This window comes from Moschus berezovskii, chromosome 17 (genome assembly GCF_049115385.1).
Source record: "Moschus berezovskii isolate FMDL1 chromosome 17, NW_MosBer_1.0, whole genome shotgun sequence".
Classification (NCBI taxonomy): Eukaryota; Metazoa; Chordata; class Mammalia; order Artiodactyla; family Moschidae; genus Moschus; species Moschus berezovskii.
In genome coordinates this window covers 59,718,123-59,737,572 of record NC_142476.1, presented here as the reverse complement: position 1 = coordinate 59,737,572, position 19,450 = coordinate 59,718,123, and the positions used below count along the sequence as shown (strand labels likewise).

At 37.8% G+C, this 19,450-nt stretch overlaps 1 protein-coding gene across 1 annotated transcript in view; it reads right to left on the bottom strand.

The window, feature by feature from the left end:
• CATSPERE (catsper channel auxiliary subunit epsilon) overlaps positions 1-19,450 on the bottom strand; it is a 144,610-nt gene that overhangs the window by 42,913 nt on the left and 82,247 nt on the right. The window contains exons 12-17 of the mRNA XM_055418841.2: positions 11,165-11,223; positions 7,995-8,070; positions 4,246-4,298; positions 1,870-1,920; positions 1,419-1,452; positions 1,270-1,349 (exon numbers count right to left, since the gene is read on the bottom strand). Coding sequence (XP_055274816.1) covers positions 1,270-1,349; positions 1,419-1,452; positions 1,870-1,920; positions 4,246-4,298; positions 7,995-8,070; positions 11,165-11,223 — 353 coding nt within the window. The remainder of the gene's footprint in view (positions 1-1,269; positions 1,350-1,418; positions 1,453-1,869; positions 1,921-4,245; positions 4,299-7,994; positions 8,071-11,164; positions 11,224-19,450) is intronic.

Genomic DNA, 19,450 nt, shown 5'->3' with positions numbered 1-19,450 from the left:
AGTGGAAACTGTGGCTGATGTTATTTTTTGGGCTTCAAAATCACTGCAGATGGTGACTGCAGCCATAAAATTAAAAGATGCTTACTCCTTGGAAGGAAAGTTATGATCAACCTGCTGCTGCTGCTGCTGCTAAGTAGCATCAATTGTGTCCAACTCTGTGCGACCCCATAGACGGCAGCCCACCAGGTTCCTCTGTCCCTGGGATTCTCCAGGCAAGAACACTGTAGTGGGTTGCCATTTCCTTCTCCAATGCATGAAAGTGAAAAGTGAAAGTGAAAGTGAAGTCACTCAGTCGTGTCCGACTCTTAGCACAACCCCGTGGACTGTAGCCTACCAGGCTCCTCCGTCCATGGGATTTCCCAGGCAAGAGTACTGGTGTGGGGTGCCATTGCCTTCTCTGATGATCAACCTAGACAGCATATTAAAAAGCAGAGACATTACTTTGCCAACAAAGGTCAGTCTAGTCCAGGCTATGGTTTTTCCAGTAGTCATGTACGGATGTGAGAGTTGGACTATAAAGAAAGCTGAGTGCCGAAGAACTGATGCTTTTGAACTGTGGTGTTGGAGAAGACTCCTGAGAGTCCCTTGGAGGGACCAGTTGCAAGGAGATCCAACCAGTCCATCCTAAAGATCAGTCCAGAAGTTTTCTTTGGAAGGACTGATGTTGAAGCTGAAACTCCAATACTTTGGCCACCTAATAAAGAGCTGACTCATTGGAAAAGACCCTGATGCTGAAAAAAGATTGAAGCCAAGAGGAGAAGGGGATGATAGAGGATGAGATGGTTGGATGGCATCACCAACTCAATTGATATGAGTTTGGATAAACTCCGGGAGTCAGTGATGGACAGGGAGGCCTGGCGTGCTGCGGTCCATGGTGTTGCAAATAGTCAGACACAACTGAGCAACTGAACTGAACTGAGCTGAAGAGTGCATGTCTCTGGGAGAGAACATTAAGGGGGAGGTAGTTCCTAATGGGGAGGGGTGCTGTAGGTTGAGGAGAGGTTTAGAGAGGATAAAGCAAGGGTTAGCTTCTGTCTGAATCCCTGAGAAGAGTTTTAATCCTCTTACCCACTTATGCCTCAGCTTCTAAACTGTAACCTCCCTCATGCATGGATCACAGATTATCCAATTTTGTATAACTAGCACTGAAAACCCAGTGATGCATGTGTTGGGGTGCTCAAAAATATTTATTATTAAATACATGATTAATTAGGCTTCTTTTTGAAACTTTCAAAAGTAAGTTAAAATTTTTAGTGAGAGTATACTTACAGTTGAACCAAAGGGTGAAATTTTTCTCTGAAATCAACTCTCAATGGGCAGCCATATTCGTCCCAATTATATTTTACTCTCTAGAAGAGGAAAATATGCTTTAGTTGTTTTCTATATTTGGCTGATTGACAGAATTATAGTTTTCTTACCAATGGTTTAGATGGTTGACCCCTCAGATATGACCTGTAAAAAAAATTTTTTTTTGTTACTTAGAATCTTTCCTCTTCTCAAGCTTAAAATTTTTAAACCATTACTTTGCTTAGGTAAAGAGGTATCACAAAAAAGTCAAACAGATGACCATAATTACAAAATACTCCTAAAATACGTGTTAAAAACACATTTCTAAATAACACATGGATCAAAGATGAACTCTCAAGAGAAGTTTAAAAAATACACTTAACTAAATGAAAATGAAAATGAAAACACAACTTATCAAAATTTGTGACGTGCAGCAAAATCAGTGCCTACAGGTAAGTTTATAGCAGTAAATGCATATATCAGAAAAGACTGGTGCTAATAGGAATAAATACAAACTAATCATAAATTATTGATAGTACATTAATATACAAGTCAATGCTTATGTTAGAAAATATTGCTCACTGTTCAATGATGTAAAAAAAATCATGCTGAAGACATTCTTTCTTAGTAAATCTACAAGAAATAAAATATAATGAAGTTGTAATATCATCATTCCTTATTTATTAGCACAAACATTTAATTGTTTAACTCAGTGATTTTTAAACTCGAAAGTATCACAGAATCATCACTTATTGAATTAGAATCTCTGGGAATTGGTGTGTGGGCCTAGCATTTCTATTTTCACAAATGTTTCTGAAAGCACCAGAATTAGAAATATACTGATTTACCTCTTATATTTGATACATGTGAAAAATTTGTGGAAAATCTATCAAAGTAAAGACAAATTTCTTTGGACTGTTTTATTATTCATAATTTTTAAAAACACAGTTCTAACCGCTACTAGAGCCTCAGCTGTGCAGCTAAGGACCTATTTTAATGATTCACATAATTTCTAGTTAGGGTTTATGCAGACATAAGGCTATCATGGTCTATGAAATGATAAGAGCTTCTGGTAAGTTATATTCATTTGATCATTTTTGCCGATTGCTTCCAGTGTAACTCAGAAGGAACCCTGGACACCATTGTGTTTATTTTATATAGAAAATGAAAGCCTGGGACCACCTCCCACACTGAACTCAAATTTGGTCCCAAGAGATGCCCTCTTTCATTAACACCTCTCCTGCCAGAAGGATCATGGGCCTCATAGCTCTCCTTTGTGGACTGTGAAAACTTAGGCCCACCACAACCTGAATTCAAAAAATTAAGGTCATTTTTAGAGGTCCAGAACAGTGGGTCATTGACTAAGAGATCTGGAAAAGGACCTGAAATCTGTTTTCTGACATGTTCTCCAGGTGATTCTGATGAGCAATCTAGTCTGACAAAAGCTCACTAAACCTTCCCAGAAATAGATGGATTCAAGTTGCTTTGCATCTCACTGAAGAAAGAAATCTTCATGTAGTGATACTGCATGCAGAGGTACTGGGAATTGATTTTCGTAACCTGTTGCTTAGAGTGGGCTTCCCTGGTAGCTCAGATGGTAAAGCGTCTGCCTGCAATGCAGGAGACCTGGGTTCGATCCCTGGGCCAGGAAAATCCCCTGGAGGAGGAAATGGCAACCCACTCCAGGCCTGGAAAATCCAATGGACAGAGGAGCCTGGTAGGCTATAGTCCATGGGGTCGCAGATAGCTGGACACGACTGAGTGACTTTTATATATATATATATATATATATATATATATATATATATAGCCTAGAGCAGTTATTCTCAAATTTTAATGCCCCTACTAATCTGGAAATTTTGTTTCAATAGAGATTCTGGTTCAGCAGGTATGACGCGAAACCTGAGGTTTTGCGTTTCTAGTAAATTCCCAGGTGATGCCAGTGCTGCTCCATAGATTATACTCTGAGGAGAAGGATGTAGACCATCCCAGAAACAAGATGCTTTAGGCTTTATAATCAGTTAGCTTTTGTGTTTTCTGGAAAAGGGTTTATGGGAAATGCAATTCCTTGCTAAATGAGATGGGAATATTTAATTCTCTATCTGGCTACTAATTATGACAATTCAGTACTCAAAAGATTATTAGAATGACAGATGAATAGACTTTTGTTTTGGATGAGAACATATTACTTTATAAATAGATTTAGATAAGTGTCAATGTCACTCCACCCTCACCATAACCACAGGAAAGGAACTGCAATACATTTCTGTCTCCATTTTACATTCCAAACTCAGCTGCTTAATGTTTGTATACGCTGACCTTATTCTCTCCCATGTAGAAGAAAGAAATGTGGATGACAAGTTCCAGTGTGCTTCACTGTGAACTGCAGTAAAATCAATAAGAGTCACATCTTGGGATTCTCTGAAGGAAACACTGGCGCTTCTGTTAGGTTTGCTTTAAAAAAACTTTCTCATGGAAAAATATTTGAATCTATTTATGAAGTGACTTGCTTTCATCCATGGAAAAAGGTGCAGAAAATAGGCTTCTCTCATGTGGTTATAAGCAGTTCTCTGACAGAAATGGAATTATAACTGGTTTGAGTAGGATGGACAACAGAGGTTAAGTGTTTCTCCCTCTAATTTCTCTGGAAATGAATTGTACACTGAAGAGCTGAGAGAGGTAATGCAAAAGATGGAAACTGGCTCATGAAAAGCGAAGACAGAGAAAAATGCTGATAATAAAGAGGTTAAATCTTTTTCTCTTTTAGTCTGATTCAAATGTAATATTTGACTTGGCAAAAAGTTAAAACAAGTCTGCTTTGAAGAAATTGTCAATTTATTATGGATTTCATATGGACATGTCAGTCATTAAGCTAATATTATAACTAGTAATTACATTTAATTCAACATTTGTTTTAAAACATAAAGAGTAAGATAAGTCAAGTGCAAATATACTTGCCCTTTAACAGCAATGAATTTACTAGCATCACAGCCGACAGATATTTGGAACACCTAAAGTAAAGTTATTTAGGTGATGAGTTTAGTGGTTCTAAATCACAGTCTAAAATATTACTACAGCTAAAAACAATTACATTTTAGGTCTGAAATAACCTTTTAAACGTAGAGTTTGGTTATTCTGCTCTGTGCCGTTTTCCTCCTTTGATAGCTTTTTTTTTTTTTTGCTTTGCTTTCTTTCCCCCTTGGGACTCACAAGCTCAAAGGTCAGGTCTCTGCTTTCTTTCTTCTGCATCAGAGAACCAATTTGATGTCATTTTTCACTAGCACCTCTACAATCATGACTATCAACTCTGTGGTTCCAGCTTGCACCTGACTCACCTGGATCTTAGTTCACTAAAGTCATCCCTAACGTCAGAATTAACAATCATGACTAAGATTAAAAATATGAGTTGATCTGGAGGTGGCTCTTCAACAAGAGCATGGGTGCAGAATGTGGGAAGCATGAATATGTCTGTTGTGTGGGGTACCCACTGCTGGAGGACTGACACATCTTCCCTGGGACTGGTCATCTAATAGAGAAATTCTGACATATAGCCCAAATGAAAATGATGAGTGTATTGGGTTTCTTTATTAAGAAATATTTCTTTATCATTCTCTTAAGTACAGGGCAGAACTCTTCCTCCCTTAGCTCAGATCAGACACAGCATATTCCCCTCTAACTGGACAGAACAACTGAACTGAGACAGGAATTCTAAAGGCTTTCAACATAGAAATGTTGGAAGACAACGTATTAGTCAGTGTAGTCATTTCTCCCTGGGAAATTTCACTTTGGAAGGAATTATTATGCCCTTCTGGGGCCTTGCTTACTAGGGTGGCCTCACTGCATTCTGGTTCTTGGTGTATGGTTAAAAAACTGAGACGTAGCCTTGTTGGAGGTGCCAGTTCTATTTGCTGCTCTGCTGCAGGCTATGAAGACTCAGTGACAAAGATGGCAGGCTCATGTTCAAATGGCTCACCCCTTGAGCCATTTGGTCCAACAGGTTTATCAAGGGCCTAACTTCATCCAACTAGAGAAGTCTGTGGGCCTTCTGTCTATAATACTTATCTGGGAGGCTGATGACTTGCTTACCAGTGGGGATGGGAGCACAAAAAGGGGTCCCTGTGGTTTAGAGCATACCTTGCAGTTGTGTACTAGTTTTTATTTTCTTGGCTAACTAGTTGACTAAATTAACTTTGAGTTCTTCATGTGGGTGTGCCCCATTGCGCTCTGCCTGGTATATGTTTTCTTGCCACATTTTGCTATTGCCTAAAGGACTTTGGAATATTCCATCATCTTCTACTATATGGCCTATTCTCCATTCTATTTCAGTGGGTAGGTCAATACAAACTACCTGAAATGGGCACAGATGGTGGTTAGATTTGAATGGTCCATGTCTTAGTTTGTGCCAAGGAAGAAACCAGTAATATTAGGTAATTACTCTGTGACAAGTAATATTCTGGGCATTTTATATAAATTATCTCATTTAATACTCTCAACAAAGTAGATAAATACTATGAGATGGATATTACATTTCCCCTTTTATGAACGAGGCAGCCAAGACTCAGAGTGCTTAGGAGCTTCTTGAAGTCAATAGGTGGTAGAGCTTGCATTTGAACTCTGGTTAGACGGTAAAGCGTCTGCCTACAATGTGGGAGACCTGGGTTTGATCCCTGGGTCAGGAAGATCCTCTGGAGAAGGAATGACAACCCACTCCAGTACTCCTGCGTGGAAAATCCCATGGATGGAGAAGCCTGGTAGGCTACAGTCCATGGGGTCGCAAAGAGTCGGACACAACTGAGAGACTAAACTTTCACTTTCACTTACATTAACATTGGGCTTCCCTGGTGGCTCAGGCAGTAAAGAATCCACCTGCAATGCAGGAGACCCAGGTTTGAACCTTGGGTCGGAAGGATCCCCTGGAGAAAGGAATGGCTACCTACTCCAGTATTCTTGCCTGGAGAATTCCATGGACAGAGGAGCCTGGTGGGCTACAGTCCATGGGGTTGAAAAGAGTCAGACTGACTTAGTGACTTAACACTTTCACTCTAGATTAATATGTTTTGTAATGCCTGGACTGGGCAGGAGAGGGGGCACATCTCTAAATTAGACAGGGAAAGAGATGGAGGAAATCATGGTGCTTCAAGGAGGCAACTTATATGGAATAAAGTGGAGTTAAAGATAGAGAAGGCAGACCAAGCCTGGGGCAGGAACTTGCTAGGTGGTAGGTTTTTGCTTCTTCAGCAGATTAAGCTGGGTAGGCAGCATGGTGGGTAAACAGGGGGAATGGTCAGTATGCATTTCCTGGGGAAGCAATGTGTTTCAGCTGTGCTCAAGGATGGATCACGTCTGCCTTAGTTCAAGGCTCCCTCTAAATTCATGGAATCTTTCTCTGATAGGAACAGGTCGTTGGTGCCGAAGTCCTGAAGAGCGGGGCCTATGTCTCAATTAACTTTGAATTCTTCATGTGGGTATGCCCCACTGTGTCCTGCCTAGTATGCAGTGGGTGCTCAATATATGTTTATCGATTGTTAGTTGGAATGAGAAAGAATAAAGAAAGGAGTCATCCCTCAGTGGGGAACAAACACTCAAAGGAGGTGGTAGTGGGTGGTTATCTGAACACCCCACTGCTACATAACACTGCTGTGCTTTTGTGTATGCCTCTTCCTTGAATTCCCTTTGCATCTTCCTGCTCAACTTCTACTTACCCTTCAACAATCATTTCATGTATTTTCTTTTCACTTTTCCCCTCCCAAACAAAATTCCTCACTTTTCCCTCTGGGCTATTTGATAACTGTATATTTCACGTTCTCTTATACTAGTTTATGTTTTCCCCTTCAGAAAAGACTCTTTCCATCTAGATAATTCCCATTACTGAGCACACAGGCTGAAACACACAAACATGGTAGGCATGCAATAAAATTTTTTAAACGAAGAAATGGTCCATTTTTTAAAATAAATAAATGGAGCATTGATATGGACAGGACTAGCAGTCTTCTGTGAAAACCATATCCAAATTTGGCTGTTATTAATTTCAGTTTTCCTCTACACAGTTTTAATTATATAAATATATAAATAGATTTTAAAATTAATTTTACATCTTTCAGTTCAGTTCAGTTCAGTCACTCAGTCGTGTCCGACTCTTTGCAACCCCATGAATCACAGCACGCCAGGCCTCCCTGTCCATCACCAACTCCTGGACTTCACTCAAACTCATGTCCATCGAGTCGGTGATGCCATCTCATTCTCTGTCGTCCCCTTCTCCTCCCGCCCCCAATCCATCCCAACATCAGAGTCTTTTCCAGTGAGTCAACTTGTCGCATGAGGTGGCCAAAGTAATGCAGTTTCAGCTTTAGCGTCAGTCCTTCCAATGAACACCCAGGATTGATCTCCTTTAGAATGGACTGGCTGGATCTCCTTGCAGTCCAAGGGACTCTCAAGACTCTTCTCCAGCACCACAGTTCAAAAGCATCAGTTCTTCGGTGATCAGCTTTCTTCACGCACGTTTATATTCTGATATAAATTCATGGAAGGCAGTAAGTAACCTAATCTTCTCTTTCCAAAGTAAAATAATGCTGTCTCTACAGTGAAATATTGCAGAATATTGCTACCTGTTAGGGGGAGTGGTATTGAATGGAGTTAATATGTATTACTTAGTTTACCACCTGTGTCTTTCTGAAGAAAATTTTTTGATCTTCTACTCTGTTACTTACCTTTTGGGACATTGGACATGTTTTCGCAAGTTCACTGGGTCTCACATGGACAAGCAGAAGACCTGTGTTCTCATATCTAGGAGAAACAACACATACAAATGACTGTAGAATCATAAGGAGGGAGCCATGAGTCTGCTTTGTGTAGAACAGATGGAAGTCCTGTTTTCAAGATGTGATTGAAACCCCCACTGAGGAATCCTAGAGGCCTAGTGGTGGTGGTGACCGCTTTCTGCTTCTGCTGAGGTGCATTGTGGTCATATCCTAAAGTCATTCCCATTTCATGGTATCCCATATTTTGGCCAGCATAGGTCAGCACAATGGGAAATAAAAATGAACTTCTATCAGCATTTCAGCCCTTCTGTTTCATTAACACCCTTAGTCTCCTAAGGATGGGACTTTGCTGCTAACATTGTTGCTTGCTTCCTGATAGTACTTCACAGCCATAGCTTCCCTGGTGGCTCAGTGGTAAAGAATCTGCCTGCCAATGCAAGAGACTCAGGAGACATGGGTTCGATCCTTGGATATGAAGATCTATCTCCTGGAGACAGAAATGGCAACCCACTCCAGTATTCTTGCCTGGGAAATCCCATAGACAGAGGAGCCTGGTGGGCTACAGTCCATGGGGTTGTAAGAATCAGACACGACTGAGTGACTAAACAACAGCAAGCCACTGCATAGATTCCTTCTCTAGCCTCTACAGATTTCCCCCCATTGATAATGCCTTTGGAACAATAGATACTAAGTTATGAAATTAGTTTTCTGAACCTCATTATGCTGCACAATATGATCTGACTGGAAGCAAAAGGGAGATCAGACATCATGCCTTTGTAGGTTAGGAAATGCACATGGATCATTTCTGCTCAGGCAAAACAGGAGGTCTCAAAAATTACAGAAGAAAAGTTTTGAAAGTATTATTCATGTCCTGCCCCTGCTAAGGTTTTTACTTATTGAAAAAACTGGGAAAAAACAAACACAAACTAACCACAAACAAATGTTCTTTTCCTTTCACTATTCATTGTATTATCCTACTTCTCATATATACAAAATATGCTAAATAAGTGAGGATACAAATAGCACATTTCTGTATTTTTTAAATCACTATACAATATATCATCTGAAGCTGAAGCTCCAATACTTTGGCCACCTGATGCGAAGAACTGACTAACTAACAGGAAAAGACCCTGATGCTGGGAAAGACTGAAGGCAGGAAAAGAAGGGGATGACAGAGGATGAGATGGTTGGATGGCATCATCAAATCAATGAACTCATCACCAAACGAGTTTGAGCAGATTCTGGGAGTTGGTGATGGACAGGGAAGCCTGGGATGCTGCAGTCCATGGGGTTGCAAAGAGTCAGACATGACTGAGGGACTGAACTGAACTGATACAGTATTTCATCAACTCTAAGATACATTTTTATCTCCAACACCTTTGAAATCAGGAAGCATCTAATAATTATGCCAGTGATGACTTTCTCTCCCAATCTGATGGAATATTTGATTTGGTCTGTTCAGTAATATAGTATAGATCTGTAAAAAGGACACTAAAGTAAATATTACATCTTCAATTTTCTACATAATTTTACTTATAGGTAGATTTTTTCCCACCAATTTCAAAGTTTTGGGTATTTTTTTCCTCAAGTCTTGGACAATTTGATGTGTATTGTGAAGCAACAGAATTCTGAGTAAATATCCACAACAACAAAAATACCCAAAGTAACCTCCCTGGTGGCTCAGCAGTAAAGAATCTGTCAGCCAATGCCAGAGACACAGGTTCGATCCCTAGGTTAGGAAGATCCCCTGGAGAAGGAAATGGCAACCCACTCCAGTATTCTTGCCTGGGGAATCCTGTGGACAGAGGAGCCTGGCGAGCTACAGTCCATGTGGTTGCCAAAGAGTCTGACATTACTTAGCGACTAAACAACAACAATCCTGGACAATTTGACGTGTATTGTACAGCAAGAGAATTCTAAATAAATATCCACAAAACCAAAAATACTCAAAGGAACTCAAGAGAAAAGCTGATGACTTAGAGGGAATGGGGTGTTCTGAGCCTCTCCTGACTACTGTGTTTAAAGTGACATTTCATTCCTGTACTTCCTGGTGATACTCTACTGCTTCTTTCTGCTTTATTTTCTTAATAGCACTTACAATTGTTTGGGGCCATCTTGTTTATTTGATTACTTGCTGCTCGTCTTCTCCCACTGGAGATATATCTCATGACAGCACTAACTCCATATTTCTTGTTCACCATGTGTTCTGAACACCTAGAGTGCCTGGCATGGAGCAGGCATGCAAACTCAGGTGGAGTAGCTGCAAGCTAAAGAAAAATGGACTTTTTCCTAGAACAATGCTACTTTTCCAGAAAATACATTCAGTCGGGACATAATGATAACCTAATGCCTTAAAATACAATACCATGTTGGTTACCTTTCTCCAGGAATTAAGTTTTTAACGGTGCTACCTTATTCCAAGATTCAGAAATGTATCCGACTCTAGTCATAATTAAAGACTTTTGGGGATTAGAGTTCTAGTTTTTGCTTAAGCATAGTATGTAAAGACTTTGGGATGGGAATGAATGATAAAAGGTGCTCAAAAATATTGAACTAAGAAATTGCCTGGTTTTTTGGCACCTTCAGTTGGATGAATAGCACCTTCAGATGGGTCATGTTTCCATTAAACTAAAGGAGTATTTTACATTTTTTCTATAGAATACTAATCTTGCATCTTTGAAGATATCTAAAAGAATTTGAAATATGGATAAGGAGATCCAACCAGTCCATTCCAAAGGAGATCAATCCTGGGTGTTCATTGGAAGGTCTGATGCTAAAGCTGAAACTCCAATACTTTGGCCACCTCATGCGAAGAGTTGACTCACTGGAAAAGACTCTGATGCTGGGAGGGATTGGGGGCAGGAGGAGAAGGGGACGACAGAGAATGAGATGGCTGGATGGCATCACCGACTCGATGGACATGAGTTTGAGTGAACTCCGGGAGTTGGCGATAGACAGGGAGGTCTGGCATGCTGTGATTCATGGGATTGCAAAGAGTCGGACATGACTGAGCAACTGAACTGAACTGAACTGAGGCCATTTAAATAAAACAATATGTATAAATCAATAACCTGGATAGCATATTTAATATTGAGCAGACTCTTAAAAGCCATACTTACTGCAACTTGAAATAATCATCTACTGCCTCATAATTTATATTCTGAGAAAATGTTATTGTCTGGAAAAGAAAATAAAAAAGTTTATGTAAAGCAGGAAAATTGGGAATGGGGACAATGGATACTTTCAAGACAGATTTAAATCTTTCTCTAGGTATGAAAAATAATATTTAGCATTTTTCTAATTTGTTGTCTATCTCAGAAACTCTGATTATGTAGATATTCTATTTTCCTTGTTATATTCCCTTATTTTACTTTTTATATTATCCTGGCTCTTTTATTTACATTGTTTCTCTCTCCTCATTTAACTTTTGCTGTTGGAATGTTCTTATTTTTATTTTTCATTTATATCAGCATAGCAAGCTTTCACTTTCTTCTGTTTTCTAATAACCTGTCTCTGGACCTTTTAAATTCTTCTTTGAGGTTTTTAAATGATTACAGATATCATATTTTTATAGTTATTGAGACTATGGGGAGTTATTTGCTTGATCTTTCCTCTGTTGTTTTTGAGTCATTTTTAAAAATGTCCGTTTGCCTTTTGCATATTTTCTTCCCTTTGAATGATGTTTCATCTCAGTTTTCAGTATCCGATATGGTTGCTATCATCTCAGGGTAAAGCCATTTACAGAACATATATGATAACAAAGGCAGAAAATTATAAATTTCACATTTTTGAAGTATGGAAGCTATAATTTCTACATCCTTAAATTACTTTCTGATAGTTCTTTTTCATATATATATATATATATATATATACCTTCAGAGAGGTCAGTTTGGTTCTGGTTAACCTGTTGTGATAACAGACTGTGTGTAAAACAGTCTTAGTGAGAGACTTCTCTGGTGGTCCAGTAGCTAAGACTTTGCACTCCTAATGCAGGGGGTCTGGGTTTGATCCCTGCAACTAGTAGATCCCACATGCTGCAACTAAGACCTGGTGCAGCCAAATAAATAAACATTTAAAAAATCTTAGTGAAAAATCTTATTTTTTAAACAAAGTTTATTTACTTGTTGCTGGATACTAAGTTGAATGACCTAAAATATGCAATCTTTTATGATAAAGTTGAGGCTATGAAAGTAATCACAATAAAAATAAATCTAGCTTCACTTCAATGAGATATCGCCTCACACCAGTCAAACTGGCTATCATCAAAAAATCCACAATAAATGCTAGCGAAGGTGTAGAGAGAAGAGAATCCTCATTGCTGGTAGGAATGCAAATTGGTATAGCCACTATGGAGAACAGTGTGAGGGTTCCTTAAAAAATTAAAAACAGAGCTACCAGATGACCCTGTAATCCTACTCCTGGGCATATACCTGGAGAAAAACATGGTCTGAAAGAAAACATGCATTCTAATGTTCATTGCAGCACTATATACAATAGTCAAGATAGGGAAGCAACTTAAATTTCCATCAACAGAGGAACAGATAAAGAAGATGTGGTACATATATGCAATGGAATATTACTGAGCCATTGAGAAGAATTAAATAATGCCATTTGCAGCAACACGGATGGACCTAGAGATTGTCTTGCTTAGTGAATTAAATCTGACAGAGGAGGAAAAATATCATGTGACATCCTTCCTATGCAGAATCTAAAAAGAAATGATATAAATGAGCTTATTTACAAAACAGAAAGAGACTCACAGACTGAGAGAATGAACTTATGGTTGCCAGAGGGGAAGAATGGGAAAAATGGATTATTAGGGAGTTTGGGATGTACATGTACACACTGCTATATATAAAATGAATAACCAACAGGGTCCTACTGTATATAGCACAGGGAACTCTGCTCAGTGTTATGTGACAGCTTGGATGGGAGGGGAGTTTGGGGGAGAATGGATGCATGTATATGTATGACTCAGTCCCTTTGCTGTCGACCTATCACGACATTGTTAATTGGATGTAATCCAATAAAAAGTTAAAAAAATACAGAGCAAAAAAAGAGAAAAGAAACTAGTTTCTTGTTCAAAGAAAGGAACTAATTGTCAAATTTGCACCTGTATTCTTCTGTATGCCACATTTTTCTTCATATATAACCATAAAAATTATTTTACAAGAATTTTCTTGGATATAATTAGATTTAAAAAGTTTAATGTTATCTTTTGTGAAATGGAAGCATATTCTCCAAACTTTACTTACTAGTTGTCATTTAAATGATACTTTAAGTTGGGTCTGTAACTCAAACAACATATATGTATGCTATTTTGAATTATAAACACTGAAAATATACACACAATGGAACTATTTAAAAATACACTTTGTGAACATGATCATCTATTTAAAAATGACTTCATTACAAATGATTAAAGAATAATTAGGGAACTTTCATTTCTATTAGTGGTGGGCTAGGTTATATGGACAAATTCCCCTAAAAAGAGACAAATCAAAAACCCTAAATCATTGGCCTTTTAAAAAGTTATCATAAAAGCATCAAGTAACTGACAAAAAAGTAAGGAATTGTCAGTCCAAATACTTGAAAAGAGGGACTTAAGAATCTAGGAGTAAAGCAGAACACAGGGATAATTCACAATAGATAATCAAACTGGATACTCTCTCTATATTAACCTGTGTTATCAGAAGACTACACTCTCTGGGTAAGAGTAAATTAAGATTAAATTTGCCTTTTCTTTAACCATCCAGTGACTTCAGTCACTGAGTGATCAGAAAAAGCAAGAAAAAAAAATTGTCCTAACAATTTGTGGCTATGAGCAGGTACTTGCATGGCTTTATATCTTAGAATTGTTTGCTTGATGATCCAGGGGACCTGAAGAAGTCTCAGAGCAGTGGTACCTTAGATATCTGACACTGGCAAACACAGATCATCTCAAGATCAAAGCATGTTCTTCCTAGACCTCAGAGAATTCTTACAAATACTTTTTCAAGTATAATGAACAGCACACAGTCAAAAATAACTAACCCCCGCCTCCCCCCAAAAAATAAGGCATGTGTGAGTAATAATACCCAGAATAAACAATGATGGAGAGAAAACCGATGAAATACACATGCTCATACTTCAGATATGAAACTAACAGATGCGGATTATAAAACAGATATGTTTACTAGTTTTATGGAAATAAATGACCAAAGCTGGAAAATACCTACAGTATAAAAGAAACTATAAAATTTGTAAGTGTGCCTTTAAAAAGAACAAGTAAAACTTCTAAAAATTAAAAATACAACAATCAAACACATAGTGTATAATTCTGGCATCAGATTAGGCATGACAAAAAGGGGAATAGTTAGGTGGAAGATAGATAAGAAAAATTATAAGAATGTATGCCAGAGACAGAAATGAATGAAAATAGAGAAGACAGTTAAAAACTCATAAGGAATAGACTGAGAAACTTTACCATATTTTTAATCAGCGTTAACAGAAAAAGAAAAGATAAAGAGGCACAGATAGTGTTGGACAAAATACCTGCTGAAGACGATGACTGAGAGACTCAAGAGACACAGTGAATCCCAACAGGATGAAAACAAAGAAGCATACATTTAGGCATCATGGTAAAAGTGCAGAAAGCAGAGAATAAAATCTTAAAAGCTAGTAACTACAAGAATTGTCTATTCACCTCTAGGACTGGAATGGAGGGAACAGAGGGAAGAAATCTGGGTTGTTAAAAACTAGTAAGTTAAGTTAGGGGTTCCACAGACCTCGAACCCACACCTTGAAAGAGGTACTGCTAACCTGGTACAGGATCTCACTTCTTGCAGTTGCTAGCTCAGTAAAATCTCAGTTCCTTTTTTTCTTTTCATTTCTCTCATACACCCAGTTCTACTAATTCTTTATATTAAATCACCTTTACTAAGACAATTGGTTTGTTTCGGTTTTCCTGGCTAGAGGCTTACAGATACAGGAGTAGTGTCAAGAAACCAACCCACAAAAATGGAGTCCTGGGATTGATTTCATTGTGTCCTTGGCCTTGAACATGGTATTAAGTTCTTTGCTAAATGGGAAAGGTATTCTATTTTTCACAGTATGCGGAAACATTACAGTTCTTAACTGACTGTTCCTTCCAGGGAACAGCGCAGAGACAGTAGACTAAAATGCATCCCAAGTCCTTCTGTGAAAGAGGCTTATTAGCTTATTTCCATAGATGTGGCTTATGGGGCAGGCTTCTAATTAAACATCTAGGTACTGACTACAATTCTCTCCAGAGACTGGTGAGGCCGACAGGTGCACCAGTATTGCACTCTCCTTTTGCCCCACTCCATGTTGTCAATGTCTCAGAGAAAGTAGCTATTAACACATCTGGTGCCCCAGCTTTTGTGTTGGCCACTCAGAGAACAGAGAACACATCCCTCAATAGTCTGGCTCTGTTGGCCAGCAGAGCTTGTTCTTACATGTTTGATGGGATGGCAGCAAACAAAGAAACATTTGTCAACTGGCTATCAACCTGAGACTTGGCACTTAAGTAGCAGATGGAAATGCCAGCTCCCTGAAAGCAGTATATTTGCACAGTTTAAAATCTGTCCCCTGAGTGTCTGGCTTCGAATCAACTTGCATTTGAGTACTCTCCCCAACCCCCTTGAAAGACTGACAGGTCTTAGCACACCCTAAAATACTGAGAGCCACTAAGAATAAAGTAGGTGGCTTGGACAATCACAAAAGCTTGAGAGACAACCAAGAGCTCGAGCAGAGTTGAATAGTAAAGTTCACCTTCTAAACTGGAAGAAGCAGCTGTTTTATTTACTGCTTAGAAACTAACACAGAGAGTCAAGGAAAATGAAGAAGCAGAAATATTTCTAAATGAAAGAAAAAGATAACATCACATAAAAAAGGCCTTAATAGAATAGTAATAAGTAGTTCATCTGATAGAGTTCAAAATAACAGTCATAATAATGCTCACTGAGCTCAGAAGAAGAATGGATGAACAAGTGAAAATTTCAACAAAGAGACAGAAAATATAAGAATGTATCAAATAGAAGTCACAGAGCTGAAGAATACATTAACTAAACTGATACATTCAATAGAAGAGTTCAACAACAGAACAGATGAAGTGGAAGAAAGGATGAGTGAACTCAAAGATGGCAGTAGAACTCACCAAATCAGAGCAGGAAAAAGCAAAGCAAAGATAGCTTAAAGGACTTATGGAACATTAGGTGGACCAACATTTGCATTACAGGGGTCCCAGAAGGAGAAGTGAGGGAGAAAGAGGCTTAAAAACTGTTTGAAGAAATAATGACTGAAAAAAACTTTCTTAACTTGGGAGAAGAAACAGACATCCAGATTCAAAAAGTCCAGAGAATTCCAAATAAGATAAATTCCAAAAGACCCATACAAGATACATCGTAATTAAATATCAAAAGTTAAAGACAAGGAGAAAGTTTAAAAAGCATCTTGTTGTATACAAAGGAACCCCCACAAGACTACCAGCAGATTTTCCAGTAATAACTTTGCAGGATGGAAGAGTGGTATGATATATTCAAAATGCTTAAAGCAAAAAACTGCCTTTCAGAACTGAAGGAGATATAGTTTTTCAGACAAGCAAAATCCAAAGGAGTTCATCATCACTAAACTTTACTTAAAAGAAATATTAAAGAGATTTCTTAAGTTGAAATGAAAGGGTGCTATTAGTAACAGGAAATATGAAAGTATAAAGCCACGGGCAAAGGTAAATATATAGTAAAATTCAGAACAGTCTAATATGTGAATGTGGTAATTAATCATGTATAAAGCTATATGAAAGTTAAAGACAAAAGTAGTAAAAATAGCTATAATTTTTCATAGATACACAAGAGAAAAACTTGTGGCATCAAAATGTAAAACACAGGAAGGGGTGTAAAAATGTAGAGCTTTAGACTATGATGAAATGTAAGTTGTTATCAACTTAAAATAGACTATTATAAATATAAGTTTTTGTATGTAAGCCACATAGTAACCATAAAGCAAAAACTTAAATGAGATACACAAAAGATAAAGAGACATGAATTAAAGCAAATCACTAAAAAAATTGTTAAACCAGAAAGGAAGAGATCAGAAACGATGAAAGGAACACAGAAGAACTACAAAAACGTTAGGAACAGTTAACAAAATGGCAGTAAGTACATATGTATCAATAACTAATTAAAAGACATAGAATGGCTAAATGGGTGAAACAACCCATCTGTATGCAGAGGGCTTCCCAGGTGGCACGTGGTAAAGAACCCGCCTGCCACTGCAGCAGACATAAGAGGCATGGGTTTGATCCCGGAGTTGGGAATATCCTCTGGAGGAGGGTATAGTAACCCACTCCAATATCCTTGCCCAAAGAATCCCATGGACAGAGGAGCCTGGAGGACTATGGTCCATAGGGATGCAAAGAATTGGACATGACTGAAGCAACTTAGAATAAAAAAAAAAAATCTGTATTCTGCTTATAAGAGACTCACTTCAGATATAAAAATACACACAGACTGAAATTGAAGAGATGGAAAAATACATTTTATGCAAATAGAAATCAAAAGAAAAATGGGATAGCCATAATTATCAGACAAAACATACTTTAAAAGAAAGACTAAAATATAGACAAAGGAGGTCATTATATAATGATTAAAGATCATTCCAAAATGATATAATACTTATGCACCTAACACAGGAGCACCTAAATATATAGAGCAAATATCAGTTCAGTTCAGTTCAGTCGCTCAGTCGTGTCCGACTCTCCGCAACCCCATGAATCACGGCACGCCAGGCCTCCCTGTCCCTCACCAACTCCTGGAGTACACTCAAACTCATGTCCACAGAGTCGGTGATGCCATCCAGCCATCTCATTCTCTGTCGTCCCCTTCTCCTCCCGCCCCCAACCTTTCCCAGCATCAGAGTCTTTTCCAGTGACTCGCCGCATGAGGTAATATAAACAGAGCTAAAATGAGAAATAGCAATACAGTGACAGCAGGTAAATTCAGTTCCCTACTTGAATCAATAGATAGATCATCCAGATGGAAATCAATATGGAAACATTGGCCTTAAACAATATCTTATACCAGAATAACTTAACAGACATATCAAGAATATTCCATCCAAAAGCAAAAGAATTCTTCTCCAAAGCACATGTAATATTCTCTAGGATAGATTATATATTAGGCCACAAAACAAGTCCTAATAAATTTAAGAAGATTTAAATTATATCCAGCATCTTTTCTGACCACATGATATGAAGTTAGAAATCAATAAAAAGAAGAAAACTGGAAAATTCACAGATTTTGCTGAACAAACAATGGGTCAAAGGAGAAATAAAATTTTCTGAGACAAGTGAAAATGGAAAGGCAACATATCATGGCATTTGTTTGATATATCAACATTTCAAAATTTATGGGATGCACCAGAGCAGTTCTAAGAGGAAAGCTCATGCTGATAAATGGACTATATCAAGAAATAAGAATTGTTGGCAAAAAAACCAATTTAATACCTCAAAGAATTAGAAAAAGAATAAACAAAGCCTAGGGCCAGTAGAAGGAAAGAAATAATGAAGGTCAGAGGAGAAATAAGTGGAGACCAAAATGACAATAGAAAAGATGAAATGAAAATAGAGTTGATTTTTTTTAAAGTATAAACAATATTGACAAACCTTTAGTTAGACTCACTGAGAAAAAAGAGAGAGGACTCAAACACGTAAAAACAGATATGAAAGAGAAGACATTACAACTGATACCATAGACATAAAAAAAATCATAACAGGTTACTATGAACAATTATATGCCAACAAATTGGGCAACCTAGAAGAAATGGATAAATTCCTAGAAACCTGTAACCTACAAGACTGAATCACTAAGAAGTAGAAAATCCAAATAGACAAATTACTAGTGAGAAGATTGAATCAGCAACCAAAAACCTCACAAAAAACTCCATGACCAAAATGGCTTCACTAGTAAATTCTACCAATATTTATAGAAGAATCAATTCCAATCCTTTTCAAAATCTTTCACAAACATAGAGAAGGGAACATTTCAGAACTAATTTTACAATGCCAGCATTACTCTGATACCAAAGCCAGATGAAGATACCACCAGAAAAGGATATCATGGGCTAATATTCCTGATGCAAAGATTCTCAACAAAATTTAGGAAAATAAATTCATCAATACATTAAAAGGATTATACATCATGATCAAGTGGAATTTACTCCAGGAATGCACAGATGGTTCAACATGTACAAATCAGTCAATGTGATACAGCACATTAAAAAAAAATGAAGGATAAAAATCATATGATTATCTCAATAGATGCAGAAAAAACATTTGACTATATTCACCATACATTTATGATAAAAACTCTCAACAAAGTGTTTATAGAGGAACAAACGTCAACATT